This window comes from Natator depressus, chromosome 1 (assembly GCF_965152275.1).
Source record: "Natator depressus isolate rNatDep1 chromosome 1, rNatDep2.hap1, whole genome shotgun sequence".
In the NCBI taxonomy this organism is placed as follows: Eukaryota; Metazoa; Chordata; order Testudines; family Cheloniidae; genus Natator; species Natator depressus.
The window spans coordinates 240,395,466-240,410,283 of record NC_134234.1 but is presented as its reverse complement, the minus strand read 5'-3'; the positions used below and the strand labels follow the sequence as shown (position 1 = coordinate 240,410,283).

At 47.7% G+C, this 14,818-nt stretch overlaps 1 protein-coding gene across 1 annotated transcript in view; it reads right to left on the bottom strand.

Moving 5' to 3' along the window:
• Positions 1–9,657: 9,657 nt before the first annotated feature.
• Positions 9,658–14,818, bottom strand: part of LOC141987560 (sodium- and chloride-dependent GABA transporter 1-like) — a 31,623-nt gene continuing 26,462 nt past the window's right edge. Inside the window, exons 12-14 of the mRNA XM_074953041.1 lie at positions 14,602–14,702; positions 13,026–13,193; positions 9,658–9,762 (exon numbers count right to left, since the gene is read on the bottom strand). Coding sequence (XP_074809142.1) covers positions 9,658–9,762; positions 13,026–13,193; positions 14,602–14,702 — 374 coding nt within the window. The remainder of the gene's footprint in view (positions 9,763–13,025; positions 13,194–14,601; positions 14,703–14,818) is intronic.

Below are 14,818 nucleotides of genomic sequence, written 5' to 3'. Positions count from 1 at the left end.
TCTTCAGGGCCTGGATCGTCCCCCACATCTACACAGAACCTGGGGAAGCAGAGGTGCGTAAGCCACACAAATGTGCCTCCAAACGCAGCAGTCAGAACACTCAGATGTTACAGTGTCTTCCCCCTGGGTGCCGAGGCACGTGCTCTGCCTCCCACTGCTGCTGGGCACAGATGGTGGCAGGCTCTGGATTTGGAGGGAGGGGCATATCACTGTCTAGATCAGTGCTACTCAAAGGGGTGGTCCGCGGACCAGTGCCGGTCCGCGAGCCATCGGCTGCCGGTCTGCGCGCACATTGGGGGAAAAAACTGCCGGTCCCCCACATCCGATAGCTTGAGAAGCGCTGCACTAGAGGGGGCTGCAGGTGTGTCAGCCAAGTGCAGGCTAAGTCAGACTGGGAGCAGGGTTCAATTGCCACCTCATTCCGCATTCCTGCAGCACCCACACATGGGTTCTGAGTCTGACATCAGCCATCAGATCTCTGGCTCAGTGCCAGCATAACCAAAGGGGCTGGTCTGACCCAATTCACCACGTTCTTTGTACTACTTGCCCACAGTATTGTGTGAGAATGGGGGTGAGCAGCCCAGCCGAGCTTCTGGGGCAGATTGTGCCTCCTCAACACAAGACTGTGATGGAGGTGCTGCAGAGCCACCCTGGCCTAATGGAGGGTACAGTGCTTCCTAGACCTCCTGGGGAGGGGAGCCATCATTCCCCACCCCTTGGGAAGGTGCAGTGTAGGCTCCTGTAGGTGGCTGGCCAGCAAAAGAAGGTGGGCCATTGCCCTCCTCCTTTGGAATTGACTTGTGCCCATGGCAATGCTAGCAAGGAGAAATCCCTGTTTAACTGAGCACGTAGTGTGCCTCGGAATCAGTCAAATTGCTCTTACATTGCACATCATTCAGTGGGAAAGGAGTCACTTGGGAGCATCACTACTCATTCTGCCCATTGCTTATCTGACCCATGGCGGTTTGCAGTTACCAGTTGCCATATGCAATGTCAGTAAGTACGAGCACAGATCAGACATACAGCTCCACATGGATAAAATCTGTCTGGAGGGCAGGACACCCATGTCAAGTAGGCTGGATTTGGCCTCCAGCAACCAGCATTTGCTACCACAGAACTAGCACAAAGATTAACACTACCACCAGCTGAGCAAAATAACAGCAGCACCCATGGTACCAACACCAGGCTGAAGGCAGACAGGCCAGGATGCTATGGTACAAGCACAGGCCAGTGCAGAGAGCCACCCTCCTTAACTGCCAGTATGACATGCTGGTGACTGGTGCTGCTGGGCCTCAGAGCCTGTGGTCAAAATAGCAGTATTTAAATCTGATTGGAACTGGAGATGGAGGGAAAGGCAAGAAGGGAATCAGGCTGATGTGATTTTTCAGGTCCAGTAGTTGTTAATCACCAAGGCTATATGAAATTGGAATACCAGCTTTCCAATGCATTCATTAATTACTTTATGTTCCTATTGGCTCATGAGGGATCATAATTTCAAATGGCCCTTGGCTCCCAGGGACAGACAAAAATATAGGCCGTTTACCAGACAAACCAGGATGCGTTCAGCACCCAGACAACTGGAGCCAGTCCACTTCTGACCAGAATTCATCCTTCAAGCCTCTGACGGCTGCAAGATCTACACACGAGTGCACTAGCACCAGGAATAATTCTCCCTGCCTCTCTGTGCTATAAGGTCCACTCAGAGCCCCAATTCTCGGATTCACATCCCCAGCCTCTGCGTGCTAGAGGTGTCACATACCAGGAGGCTAACAACAGAGTTCACACTCCTGCCGCTCCATAGCGGAGGGTCCAGTGCCAAGGAGCGAGGAATGAATTCTGCAGTGCTGTGGATGTTGTCCAAACTCACACCATCTCAGAGAGGGCTCCTCAAACTCTCTCTCACACGGAGGCCTGGAGGAACCATATACAGTAATTCTCTCTCTCGCTACATATACAATTTGTCCAAATACCTTGGAAATTGATATGAAATCCCTCTGGCATACACAATATGCATGGCTATGATTCACAACACACACACGATGCACGCTGAGACCTTTCCAAACACGTCTTTTATTACAGATTTCGAGTGCTACAAACTACATCACAATCCTGCCATAGTCTAGCCGAAGCCTACTGTGTCTAGGTTCGCGCCATACAGCTTTTGTACCTTGTAAATGTTACATACATTTTACACAATCAGTGCCAGCTGTTGGAATGAATAGATGAGAACAGACTCGTGGGAGACCTTTCCACTCCTTGGGGGCTGTGCCCGTTTCTTGGAGAAAGCTGTGCAGCTGCCTGCCCATCCCCGACGCCGCACGCTGCTGCTGCTGAGATCCAGGACGCAATGGAATTTTCTTTATTTTTTTGCAGTCCTCAGGAAAATGAGGCTTTCAGAGAAGATTTGCCCGCAGCTCTCTAAACAGCATCTTAGAATTAAGAGGTTTCATGGAGGATTATTTCAACTAAGCGCCAGGCGGGAGCTGGCAGGTGCTGGGGAGCACTGAGATCAGAGAAAACTCATTAGCTTGTAGGTAAAGCTAGTAAGCAGGGAGGAGGTGCAGCCTGCTTGTGTTACTTGCTCTGGGGAATAAGGGAGGAGGTCCCACAGCCTTCACCATAGAAGTGTCCTCTCCTGTGGCTCAGAGGTTCGGAGGGGCATGATCCAGGGAACAGTCCATCAAGGGAAGAGCTAAAGAGGATCACAGCTACAACCAAACTCCACAGATGCCTATTACACTGGCACCAGAAGCTTGAAAGCAAAAGTGGCTGAGCAAAAAGGGCCAAAACTAGGACAAGAGCAGCACATGAGTGGTATTACCAAGATATGGTGGGACGAGAGTAATCACTGGGGTGTCACAACTCCTGGCTCTAAACTGGACAGGAACCCTACGCTAGGGGGAGGTTGGGAGTAGCACTATATATAGCATAAAAGAGTACACAGATTGTTGAAGAGGACATTCTGGACAAGGAAGTCCATCTATAAACCAGATCCGTACACGATATAAATTCCAGCTTGTAAGACTACAAAAGCAACCATGCATGCAGAGCAAAACAGTACTGGGAAATGCTGAAAGGTGCAAGATCAGGAAGGACAACCAAAGCTTCCAGAACAGCGATAGCGAGTGACTCCAACAACCCTAAGAGAAACTGGTGCAACATGGTTTGGAGAAACAATTTTTCTCTGATACCATCAAAAATGATTGCTTGGAGCAACTCATTCTGGAGCATGCAAGAGGAGAAGCTATTTTTGAGTTACTTCTGAGTTAGACACTGGAGTTGGTCTTGGCATTTAGGGCCTGACGCTGCAAAGTGCTGAGCAATTCCAAAGGGGTGCTGAGCACACGCAACTTCCAATGGGAGTTGAGAGGTTCTCCGCAACTCTCAGAAGTGCTCTGTGCCCTTGCAGAATTGGACCCTCAGCTTGGATGAGCCACCAATTAACAGAGAGTGTGGGAAGAAAGGAGATAAGGGGGGGAGTGGTGGGGAGAGGGGAAGTGGAATGATCACAACTGCAATTAACCTTCACGGATGCCTATTGCACTGGCACCAGAAGCTTGAAAGCAAAAGTAGATGATCAGAAAGTGCCAACACTAAGACAAGAGCTGCACATGAATGGTATTTCCGGGACATGGCGGGAAGTGGAAGTGAAAGAATAGCAGAGGAGAATGAGAGAGAGAAATCAAGAGAAGAAAGAGAAAGAGAGAGTTCAGATTTTGCAGTGAGGAGGCCACAAAATGGGGAGGAAGGAGAAAGAGAGAGAAGAGAATATGAGGAAAAGGAAGAGGAAGAGAAGGTAAGAGTAAAAGAGAAGAGAAGGAAGAAACAAGGAGAAACAAAGGGAAGTGAACAAGTGATTAATTCTCACTCAATATATTTTATTAAGTGCCTGTATGCAGAAATGCACTGGCTGGTCTAGTGCTGCTGCACTTGAAATGATGTTATGTGCATTCCACATGCAATACTGCAAACCAGAGAAGTGTCACAACATGGTTGTGTTACCAGAACCAGTCAAATAGAAGTGGAGATTTACAGATTTCCTGAGTTCTGAGGGACTTTTGTCTTTTTGAATTCCTCACCCCTCCTCGGACTCCAGAGGGACAACATCTGTAATTACAGCCCGTCAAAAGCAATTCTCATGACAAATGCTGAAATTCACTCCTGTTGAAGAGGGCCAAGAGGTAAGCCCTTTGTCCAAGATTTTCGGGAATCATTAATGATATCGGGGGCCTCCATTTGTGACTTGACGCACCTTAAAGTAGCCTGATTTCCAGAGCTTGGGTGCTCAGCACTTCCTGAAAAATAAGGTCTTAAGTTGGCCACCCAAGAATTGAGGTACCCAAAATCACTAGAAACTCTTGAAAATCTTGGCCTATATTTTGAGGGCTTAAGTGGGTCTTCAGTGATGCACAGGTCCAAGTGCTGGTCCTCTGCACAGACATCATTTTCACACAAACATAAACAAGTTTTAGATTCATGGGACTCAAAAAAACAACCTTGAAAACTGTGTCATAAAAGCAGGACAAGATGGAAACCCTGACAAAGGAAGGAAGTGTATGTGGGTGATCCCTGGACCAAGTGTTAGGGTTACTGCCTAAAAATATTGCAGGACATAGGAGCAACTCTTCCATCAGACCTTGGCATGATTATCCAACAAATTCTTGGAATGTATTGGAGACAATGTTTTATTTCAGAAGGTGGAGAAAGTTACTAGGGGAGAGGCTGTTCTAGATTTGATTTTGACAAATAAGGAGAAACAAGTTGAGAATTTGAAAGCGGAAGGCAGCCTGGGTGAAAGTGACCATGAAATGGTAGAGTTCATGATTCTAAGGAATGGTAGGAGGGAAAAAAGCACAAAAAAGATAATGGATTTCAAGAAGGCAGACTTCAGCAAACTCACAGAGTTGGTAAGATCCCATGGGAAGCAAGTCTAAGGGAAAAAATAGTTAAGAGAGTTGGCAGTTTTTCAAGGAGACATTATTAAGGGCACAAAAGCAAACTATCCCATTGTGCAAGAAAGATAGGAAGTATGGCAAGAGACCACCCTGGTTTAACCAGGAGATCTTCAATGATCAGAAACACAAAACAGTACCTACAAAAAGTGGAAACTAGGTCAAATTACAAAGGATGAATATAAACAAACAACACAAGCATTCAGGGATAAAATTAGAAAAGCAGAGGCACAAAATGAGATTAAACTAGCTAGAGACATAAAGGGTAACAAGAAAACATTCTACAAATACATTAGAAGTAAGAGGAAGACCAAGAACAAGGTAAGCCCATTACTCAATGATGGGGAAAAAACAATAACCAAAAATGTGGAAATGGCAGAAGTATTAAATGACATTTTTGTTTCAGTTTTCACCAAAAAGTTTAGTAGTGATTGGACATCTAACATGCCAGTGAAAATGAGGTAGAATCTGAGGCTAAAATAGGGAAAGAACAAGCTGAAAATTACTTCGACAAGTTAGATGTCTTCAAGTCACCAGGGCCTGATGTAATACATCCTAGAATACTCAAGGAGCTGACTGAGGAGATATCTGAGCCATTAGCGATTATCTTCAAAAAGTCATGGAAGATGGGAGAGATTCCAGAGGACTGGAAAAAGGCAAATATAATACCAGTCTATAAAAAGGGGAATAAGGACAACCCAGTCAATTACAGACCAGTTAGCTAAACTTCGGTACCTGGAAAAATAATGCAGCAAATAATTAAGCAATCAATTTGCAAACACCTAGAAGATAATAAGGTGATAAGTAACAGTCAGTATGGATTTGTCAAGAACAAATCACCTCAAACCAACCTAATAGATTTCTTTGACAGGGTAACAAGCTTTTGGATGGGGGGAAAACAGTAGATGTGCTATATCTTGACTTTAGTAAGGCTTTTGATACCGTCTCGCGTGACCTTCGCATAAACAAACTAGGGAAATACAACCTGGATGGAGCTACTATAAGGTGGGTGCATAACTGGTTGGAAAACCGTTCCCAGAGAGTAGTTATCAGTGGTTCACAGTCATGCTGGAAGGGCATATAGAGTGGAGTCCAGTTCCATTCAATATCTTCGTCAATGATTTAGATAATGGCAAAGAGAGTACACATATAAAGTTTGTGGACAATACCAACCTGGGAGGGGTTGCAAGTGCTTTGGATAGGATTCAAACTGAAAATCGTTTGGACAAACTGGAGAAATGGTCTGAAGTAAATAGGATGAAATTTAATAAGGACAAATACGAAGTACTCCACTTAGGAAGGAACAATCAGTTGCACACATACAAAATGGGAAATGACTGCCTAGGAAGGAGTACTGTGGAAAGGGATGTGGGAGTTACAGTGGATCACAAGCTAAATATGAGTCAACAGTATAACACTGTTGCAAAAAAAGCTAAAGTGTTGTAAGAAAGACACAAGTAATTCTTCTGCTCTACTCTGCGCTGATACGGCCTCAACTGGAGTATTGTGTCCAGTTCTGGGCGCCACATTTCAGGAAAGATGTGGACAAATTGGAGAAAGTCCAGAGGAGAGCAATAAAAATGATTAAAGGTCTAGAAAACATGACCTATGAGGGAAGATTGAAAAAGTTTGGTGTGTTTAGTCTGGAAAAGAGACGACTGAGGAGGATATAACAGTTTTCAAATACATAAAGTGTTACAAGGAGGAGGGAGAAAAATCTTTTTTGTTAACCTCTGGGTATGGGACAAGAAGCAATGGGCTTAAATTTTAGCAAAAAAGGTTTAGGTTGGACATTAGAAAAAACTTTCTAACTATCAGGGTAGTTAAGCACTGCAATAACTTGCCTAGGGAGGTTGTGGAATCTCCGTCATTGGAGATTTTTAAGAGCAGATTCAACAAAGACCTGTCAGGGATGGTCTAGATCAGGGGTTCCCAAACTTGTTCCGCCGCTTGTGCAGGGAAAGCCCCTGGCGGGCCGGGCCGGTTTGTTTACCTGCCGCATCTGCAGGTTCGCCCAATCACGGCTCCCAGTGGCCGCCGTTCGCTGCTCCAGGCCAATGGGAGCTGCTGGAACTGGCGTGGGCTGAGGAACGTACTGGCTGCCACTTCCAGCAGCTCCCATTGGCCGCTGGGAGCTGCGATCAGCCGAACCTGCGGACGCGGCAGGTAAACAAACTGGCCCGGCCCGGCAGGGGCTTTCCCTGCACAAGCGGAGGAACAAGTTTGGGAACCACTGGTCTAGATAATACTTAGTCCTGCTTTGAGTGCAGGGGAGGGACTAGATGACCTGCAAGGTCCCTTCAAGTCCTATAATTTTATGATTCTATGATACAGGGCCATTCCACTCACAGAATGTGAATTGTATGAGCTAATCCCTGGGCAGAGTGCTGGATGCAGGAGGGAGCAGATCCAGTGGTAGAGCAGAAGGCAGGGGCCACTCTGTAGGCTATGGATCTGTGGATTGTGTGCGTGAGGAGGGGCACTCCCCAGTCAGGGAGTTTTGACCCCATTCCCTTCCCTCCAACTCCACAGGGCACCATACAGTGCCATGCCAGGGCATAGAGGGATGGAGTAAGTCCAAGTCCAGAACTCCCAGCTGGATCAGGACATTCTGACCCTATTCCCTTCCTTGCCTGCTTCAGGATCCCACCTGAGCACTTCCCACAAGATACCTGTTCCCCTCTCAGGCTCCATGAACGGATTTATTCTGCACTGAAACTGGGTCTGAGCGTCAGCAGGGATGCCATCCCCAGTGAAAAACTTGGTACATGGTCATTGGTGTGTAGCTAAGAGATAGACAACTCCAATTTGCACACCTATACAGAAGTTACTTTTCAGACACACCTATCCCATAGGTGGCCCCACAAGAGGGCCATTTTGGGGCTGTCCCGTGTGGAACACTGCTCTTACACCTGACTGAGGTCCTATCTGCTGGTCAGAAAATATTGGGGTCCTAGGTGCATGAGAGAACTAGGGCAAGTGAAAATAACAGATTCCAGGATGTATACAGCTGCTGTTACAAGCCACCTGCTCTGAAATGACTTTGTAACCTGGAAATGTCACTTCAATGCCAGTTCTCACTTTCCTCTGGAGCTCTCATCTCTCCTCCAACATCATCTGCAACACCACACTGCCCTCAGTGCCATGCTGGGGTGTGAAAGGCTAAGACATGTCAGGGTCAATGCTGGGATGCTGGTCGAATATGCCTAGGTGAGGATGAAGGATTGTACCTCCAGCAACAAGCACCCCCCTTGATACCATGATGGCGTTTTAGGGAGTAGATAGTGGATATGGCACATACAGCATCATAGGACACCACGTAACACAGAGGTGGGCAAACTACAGCCCGGGGGCCACAACCGGCCCACAGGACCATCCTGCCCAGCCCCTGAGCTCCTGGCCCAGGAGGCTCGCCCCTCCCCCGCTGTTTGACCTCCCCCGCAGCCACACCACCACATGGGCAGCAGGGTTGCGAGCTCCTGCTGCTCCAAGTGGCATGGTAAGGGGGCAGCAGCGGCCCGCGGCGGTGCGGGAGTTGGGTAGGAGGTCCCAGAGGGCAGTCAGGAGACAGGGAGCAGGGGGCAATTGGATGGGGCAGAAATTCTGGGGTAGTCAGAGGTCAGGGAACGGGGGTTTGGATAGGGCGTGGGAGTTCCGGGGAGGGCCTGTCAGGGGGCAGAGGTGTGGATATGTTGGGGCAGTCAGGGGACAGGGAGCAGAGGGGATTGGTAAGGGGATGGGATCCCAGGGGAGGCGGTTTGGGGCGGGGGGTCCCAGGAGGGGGCGGTCAGGGGACGAGGAGCTGGGGGGGTTGGATGGGTCGGGAGTTCTGAGGGGGCGGGAAGTGGGAGGGGGCGAATAGGGGGCAGGGCGGGGACCAGGCTGTTTGGGGGGCACAGCCATCCCTTCCCCACCCTCCATACAGTTTCGCACCCCGATGTGGCCCTTGGGCCAAAAAGTTTGCCCACCCCTGACGTAACATCATACCAGGGTGTGTCAGGATGGAGCATGCCCACATTATAAAGGATGTCTCCTCCACCAGTACAAGGGAATCTTAGATCTATGGCTCTGTATAAATGACTGCTAATAATAATAATAATGCTGTGTTCATGGCTAAAGGACAGCAGCTCCAGCAGCACAGCACCCCTTATGCCTGTCCAGATTGCTGAGGGGTATCCAGTAGCCACCAATATTCTGTATTCCTGGTTGCTGCATCCATTGTACAGTATTTAGGACTAATTATTCCTTAAGGGTACTTTATGCTATATTAATTGATAATCATCTGGAATTTGAATCCATAGCCAAAATACAGCTGGTTTCATGCTGTGACAGCCTTGCTGTTCATTAGGGGGTGCCCACAGAAGAGGGGCTGAAGAACACAACGAAAAAGGAGACGTTATTGTACTATAGAAAATACCATCTGTGGTCAGCAGGAAACTAGGGCCTGGGACATTCCTTTCTGGCAGTATGGACTGGGATCATAAATTATGAAGACAATCACTGCACATTGTCCTTATGGAGTTTAAAATAGAGTCTTGATCAGCCGGGCTAGGGGGCAGTGCCATGAAAGGGCTCCCCTGTTAGATCCTTCCAATGCTGACTGAAACCAACCGTGGAGTTGGGGACACACAAGCAGCGCCAGGGGAGGTCAAAGCGCGGGGGCAGGAGCAGCTCCGGAGCAGGATGAATAGGTCCTGCCCTCTGCCTAGACAGCAGCATCTGAGACTCTCCCATTCAGTGAGGTCTTCGGTTTTAGTCCATTGTTCTGAACATCCACCTCTTGCGTGGGCTGAGTCATCTGCTGAAAACGCTGTCCAGAAACAAACAAACAAAGATTACAGGAAGGACACAAGTACCCAGGAGAAAATGAGGAGACCCTTTCACCACCACCACCACCTCCACACATGGCATGTGGCTGAAGCTGAAGGTCACAACCCTTCTTTCTAAATTGAAGAGAGGTCCCTAGTTACAGAAAGAGGGCTACCAAGGGGATAGTGAACACTGAAGGTGATTAGGACAATTGCTCCAGATACCAGACACCTTTATTTGGCAATGTAATCACTTCCCCTTTGCTCTTCTATTACACACAGTTCTCTCTTCTGAATAACAGAGAGCACCATTACAAAAAGAAAAGGAGTACTTGTGGCACCTTAGAGACTAACCAATTTATTTGAGCATAAGCTTTCATGAGCTACAGCTCACTTCATCAGTTGCATCCGATGAAGTGAGCTGTAGCTCACGAAAGCTTATGCTCAAATAAATTGGTTAGTCTCTAAGGTGCCACAAGTACTCCTTTTCTTTTTGTGAATACAGACTAACACGGCTGCTACTCTGAAACCCACCATTACGAAGTAAACCAGTAGTTACCGCACAGTTGTAGCAGCACCTAGACGCTAAAGCTAGTCAAAATTTTAAAATTTGTTACCAAAAACGTCAAGGTTCTTCCCATTTCACAGGATTCAAAATGGACCCACTTTTCATTTTCTATTCCATTTTTCATGAAATTCTCATTAAAAATGTTATCCAATGGTTACAGAATGCCAAGGAATTTACGGTTTATGGCTCTGATCCTGCATGGCCCTTTATGCCAGCATGGATTCCCATTTATATCAACCTGGCAGGATCAAAGTCTAAATAAAACTGAGGTCCATTGGTAGAGCTGTGTCCGGAAGACACTCCGGGAGATGGAATGTGGGAGAGAGCAGTCCCTCAGGCAGAGGGGCACTGGTTGTCTGAGCAATATGGGTTGAAGCCTAGGGTTGAATGGACATGGAGGCTGAATTCCAGGAGGGGAAGTGGTGCTTTAAATTATGGAACATGAGGCAGAGAGGAAGGGGGCCTGAAGTGAATGGACATCACTGAGCTGGAGAAGAGCCCCTCCAGGAGAGGGAAGAGCCCCCGTACTCAGACATATCTGAAGTGTTTCTTGCCGGGTGAAGCCCCTGAAATGTTTAGGGAGGCTCTCCTGCCATTCATGCTCAGTAGGATTAAAATATTTTATAATCTTTCCTGTCTGTCAAAACCCTTTTATTCTGCATTGACATCGAATTTCCCTCCAGCCTCAGCTCTGTTACAAGCTAATCCTCTCTCTCTCACATGCACACACATACACACACACTGTCTATCTCCCTACTGCCACCAGCTGCTTAATGCTAGTGCAATGGATTATGGAGGCCGGGGGCCTGGGTGTGTGTGTTGGCTGCCTCCGAAAAGAGTGACATTCCACTGAACTGGCAGAACGGTCAGTGCACATGGGGATATCGAGTCTGATCGAGTGAGCAAAGGGAGGGGAAGGTAAATAGAAGCCAATCTCGCTGTTATTATTTCTAATTCCCATTGACTGACATTGTCAGTACGCACCAGACGCTAAGGTTGCTCCAGGAGCAACAGAATATAACCGCTTTCCATGGGCCTGCAAGACAGGGACTCAGTGGAAATGTGGACAACAGGTGGGATCTCAGGTTACAGATGGATTCAGAGGCACACCTACAGGGATTGTGCTCACTTAGGGGCAGATTGCGATATCCCTAATCGCTTGGTATAGTACAAGTCGCTCTGCTGAAGTCAGCGGAACTACTTGAGGATTTAGATGCTACTCCGTGAGAGTCAGGACATTACAATCTGGCCTTCCCAGCCTGCTCCTGCTCCCAGGGAAGTCAAGAGAATACTGTCCTCAGCTTCAATGAGAATAGAATTGGAACCAAACACAGGGAGGAACTGATGCCCGCGTTAGGAGACAAGAAGGGATTTCCCCCCGTGGCACATTACCAGTGAGTGGCGGGGAGGGGTGGTGAGTGTTCATACCATCCTATGGAGCTCTGAGCAAGGATCATCTGTAAGGATCAGAGATGGATCTGAGTGGGGATTGTTCGCTTTAATTCTCAACACAATGCGCAGCCTATTGCTATCAACAGAGAGAAGGGTAATGCCCTGTGACTGCCTTTGACAATCTCTTCTTCTGGCCCTAAAGGAAATGACATTGTGGTGGGGTCTATATTGGTGCAGCACTGGGGCCTCTCTCTGTCTTTCTTTCATTTTTAAAGTGAATTGAATGCTGGCGAAAGATAGGAGACGACAGCCCTTTTTATCCATGAGACAGCCAGCCCCAGTGCAAACTTCCCTCACCAATAGACCTTGGCTCTGAGCTAGTTCAGGCTTCTCGCTCAGTTAGAACGTGGCATCTTTGCTGAGATTGCCCATTAGTGACTTTCATAGCTAGAACCATACAGGAACTGGAATATCCACAGTTTCAAACATTTGCTTTCATTCCAAATCGGAACAAAAAAGAATTTAGAACTTTCCCATGAAACGAGATGTATGAAAAGATTTTGTTTCAGGACAGTCAAAAACATTTCCTTTTGATTTTGACTTTTTTTGAAAAACAAAATGTTGATAATATTAAATACATTTCAAAATGAAAAGTCATTTTGAAATGAAAAAATCAAAAAGTTCCATTTCCGAAATGGTCCGGACAGAATGTTCTGACCTTCGCAAAACACATCATTTCAATTTCTTTTTTCAAAACAAATTTTGTCAGAATCAACATGTCCCCTTGGAAAGTTGTGTTTCTGACAAAACAGCATTTTCCAATGGGAAAACATTCTGTTGGAAGATTTTCAAACATCTCTCTATGTAACAGTGATAGGCTGATGTGAACAGTAATCTGCTAGGAATGGGACCAAGATTCCCTCGACTTATTTCACATAAGACACCAAACAGGAATGAGAAGGTAACAATTTTTGGTCACTACTGACCTGTGAGGGACTATAACCAACAGGTAAAGGCACATATCTCCTTACCCCAGTCCCCTAAGTCATTCATTTGCCTCAGTGAGAAAGGGCTTTCTATTGGCTTACATGGAATGTGTTGTGTAGAAAGCATAAGGAGCAGATCAGAAGAGCGCAGAGGGTGTTGGGGGAAGAGGTGGCAGTATCTGGAAGTCTTGGTTTACAAAGACTACAGGAGTCAATGCCATGACACAGGGGCTGAGTGAAGTTTATAGTGGGTTGCTGGTGGGAAATTCACTCTGGACAGATAATTGAGCAGAGGCAGAAGTTGGAAAGTTGCTTTTACCTGCCTGATGGTCCCCTCGGAGATGAAGAAGTAGTACAGCATATAGCCCGGAATCAGCACCATGGAAGACAGAGCCATGAGCCAGCCGATGCCCTGTCCCCATGTGGGATAGACATATTTCCCCAGAGTCAGAGGGGTCATTTCAACCACACTGAAGAAGAAAACACCCTGAAGAAACAGGATCAGCAGTCACAGCATCGTATGGCACAAGCAGAAATATTCACTGACTGTCCTTTTGAGAGTTCCCTAAATTCTCACTATGAGTTCTAGTGAATAATCACACACCATTCCCAACAGCCCTCTCTGCCCCCCCAGCCAGGGCTCCCGCACCATTCCCAACAGCTCTCCCCCACACAGCCAGGGTTTCCACACCATTCCCATCAGCCGCCCGCCCCACAGCCAGGGCTCCCACACCGTTCCCAACAGCCCCCCTCCTCCCAGCCAGGGCTCCTCCACCATTCCCAACTGCTCCTGGCCGCCAGCCAGGGCTCCCGCACCGTTCCCAACAGCCCTCTTCCCGCCCAGCCAGGGCTTCCACACCATTCCCAACTGCCCCCGCTCCCCAGCCATGGCCCAAGAGCTGCCCCCAAAAGCCAGGGCTCCCAGATCCGTCCCAACAGCTCCTCCCACAGCCAGGGCTCCTGCACCAACTGCACCTTTCTCTCTAATCTTCTCATTCCACCAGAGATTGTTTCTACCCCATTTCCTACAGCAATTCTGGCTGAGAGAGCTGAGAATGCATGGTAATGTTTTCCCCATGGTCAGTGCCCCTAAACTTCCCTGCCCCAGCCAGGGCACTTACACCCCTCCCTACTTAGGCTTCTGCTGCACACTGCACTCCCAAACCATTTCCTAAATAGCTTCCTCTTAGCTGATTCTCAGGAGCTAGGAACTTCCCACAGCCAGTATTCCTGCGGCAATGCCAGTAGCACCTCCTGCTAGGAGAGGAAGGGTTGGAGGGGGGTGGAGGAGCTGAGAGCTCATCAGTGCCAATTCTATTATATCTGAGAGTGCCTCCTGCTGAGAGAGGCTTGGGAGGGGCTGAGGCTGGAGCTGGAGTGGCTGAAAGTTTTCCCCACAGCCAACAATGATTTTTAAAGTCATAAATCACCAGTTCAGCTTCTGAAATATCAAACACAGGAGTAATGTATGAGTGGTTTGAGCACTGGCCTGCTAAACCCAGGGTTGAGAGTTCAATCCTTGAGGGGGCCATTTAGGGATCTGGGGCAAAAATTGGGGATTGGTCCTGCTTTGAGCAGGGGGTTGGACTAGATGACCTCCTGAGGTCCCTTCCAACCCTGATAGTCTATATTCTATGATTCTAGGCCAAGTTTCCCACTCTCTTCTGAGAGTCAGTTGCAGGGATTCAGGTGGGAGAATAAAAGAGGCTCCACATATTTCTTTTCCTGCCAGTCACTTTGACTCTTCTTAGGACCAACTTGCATTTAATGCCAGATCTGGATTTGGATTGGAGTTACCTTGAATAAAAATTTAGTGCTTCCCCCACCCACAGAATGATCCCAGTGAGGTGGCCCTTTTAGATCAACCTCCCCAAAGAGAGTTGCTTTGTTCTCACCACGCAAACGAGGGGAGTGAAGAAGGCCCAGCAGAGCTTCCACCAGCTGCAAGGTTGGTAGCCAATCATCTCTTCAATGTTCATGTAAAATCTATTCACACCTACAGTGAGAAATGTGCATTAACAGCAGCAATGATATCTCAGCACCATTCTCATCACCTCTGTCCAGTGACCCAACACAGAACAGGAGAAGGAGGACATGTGAGATCAGAGAGGA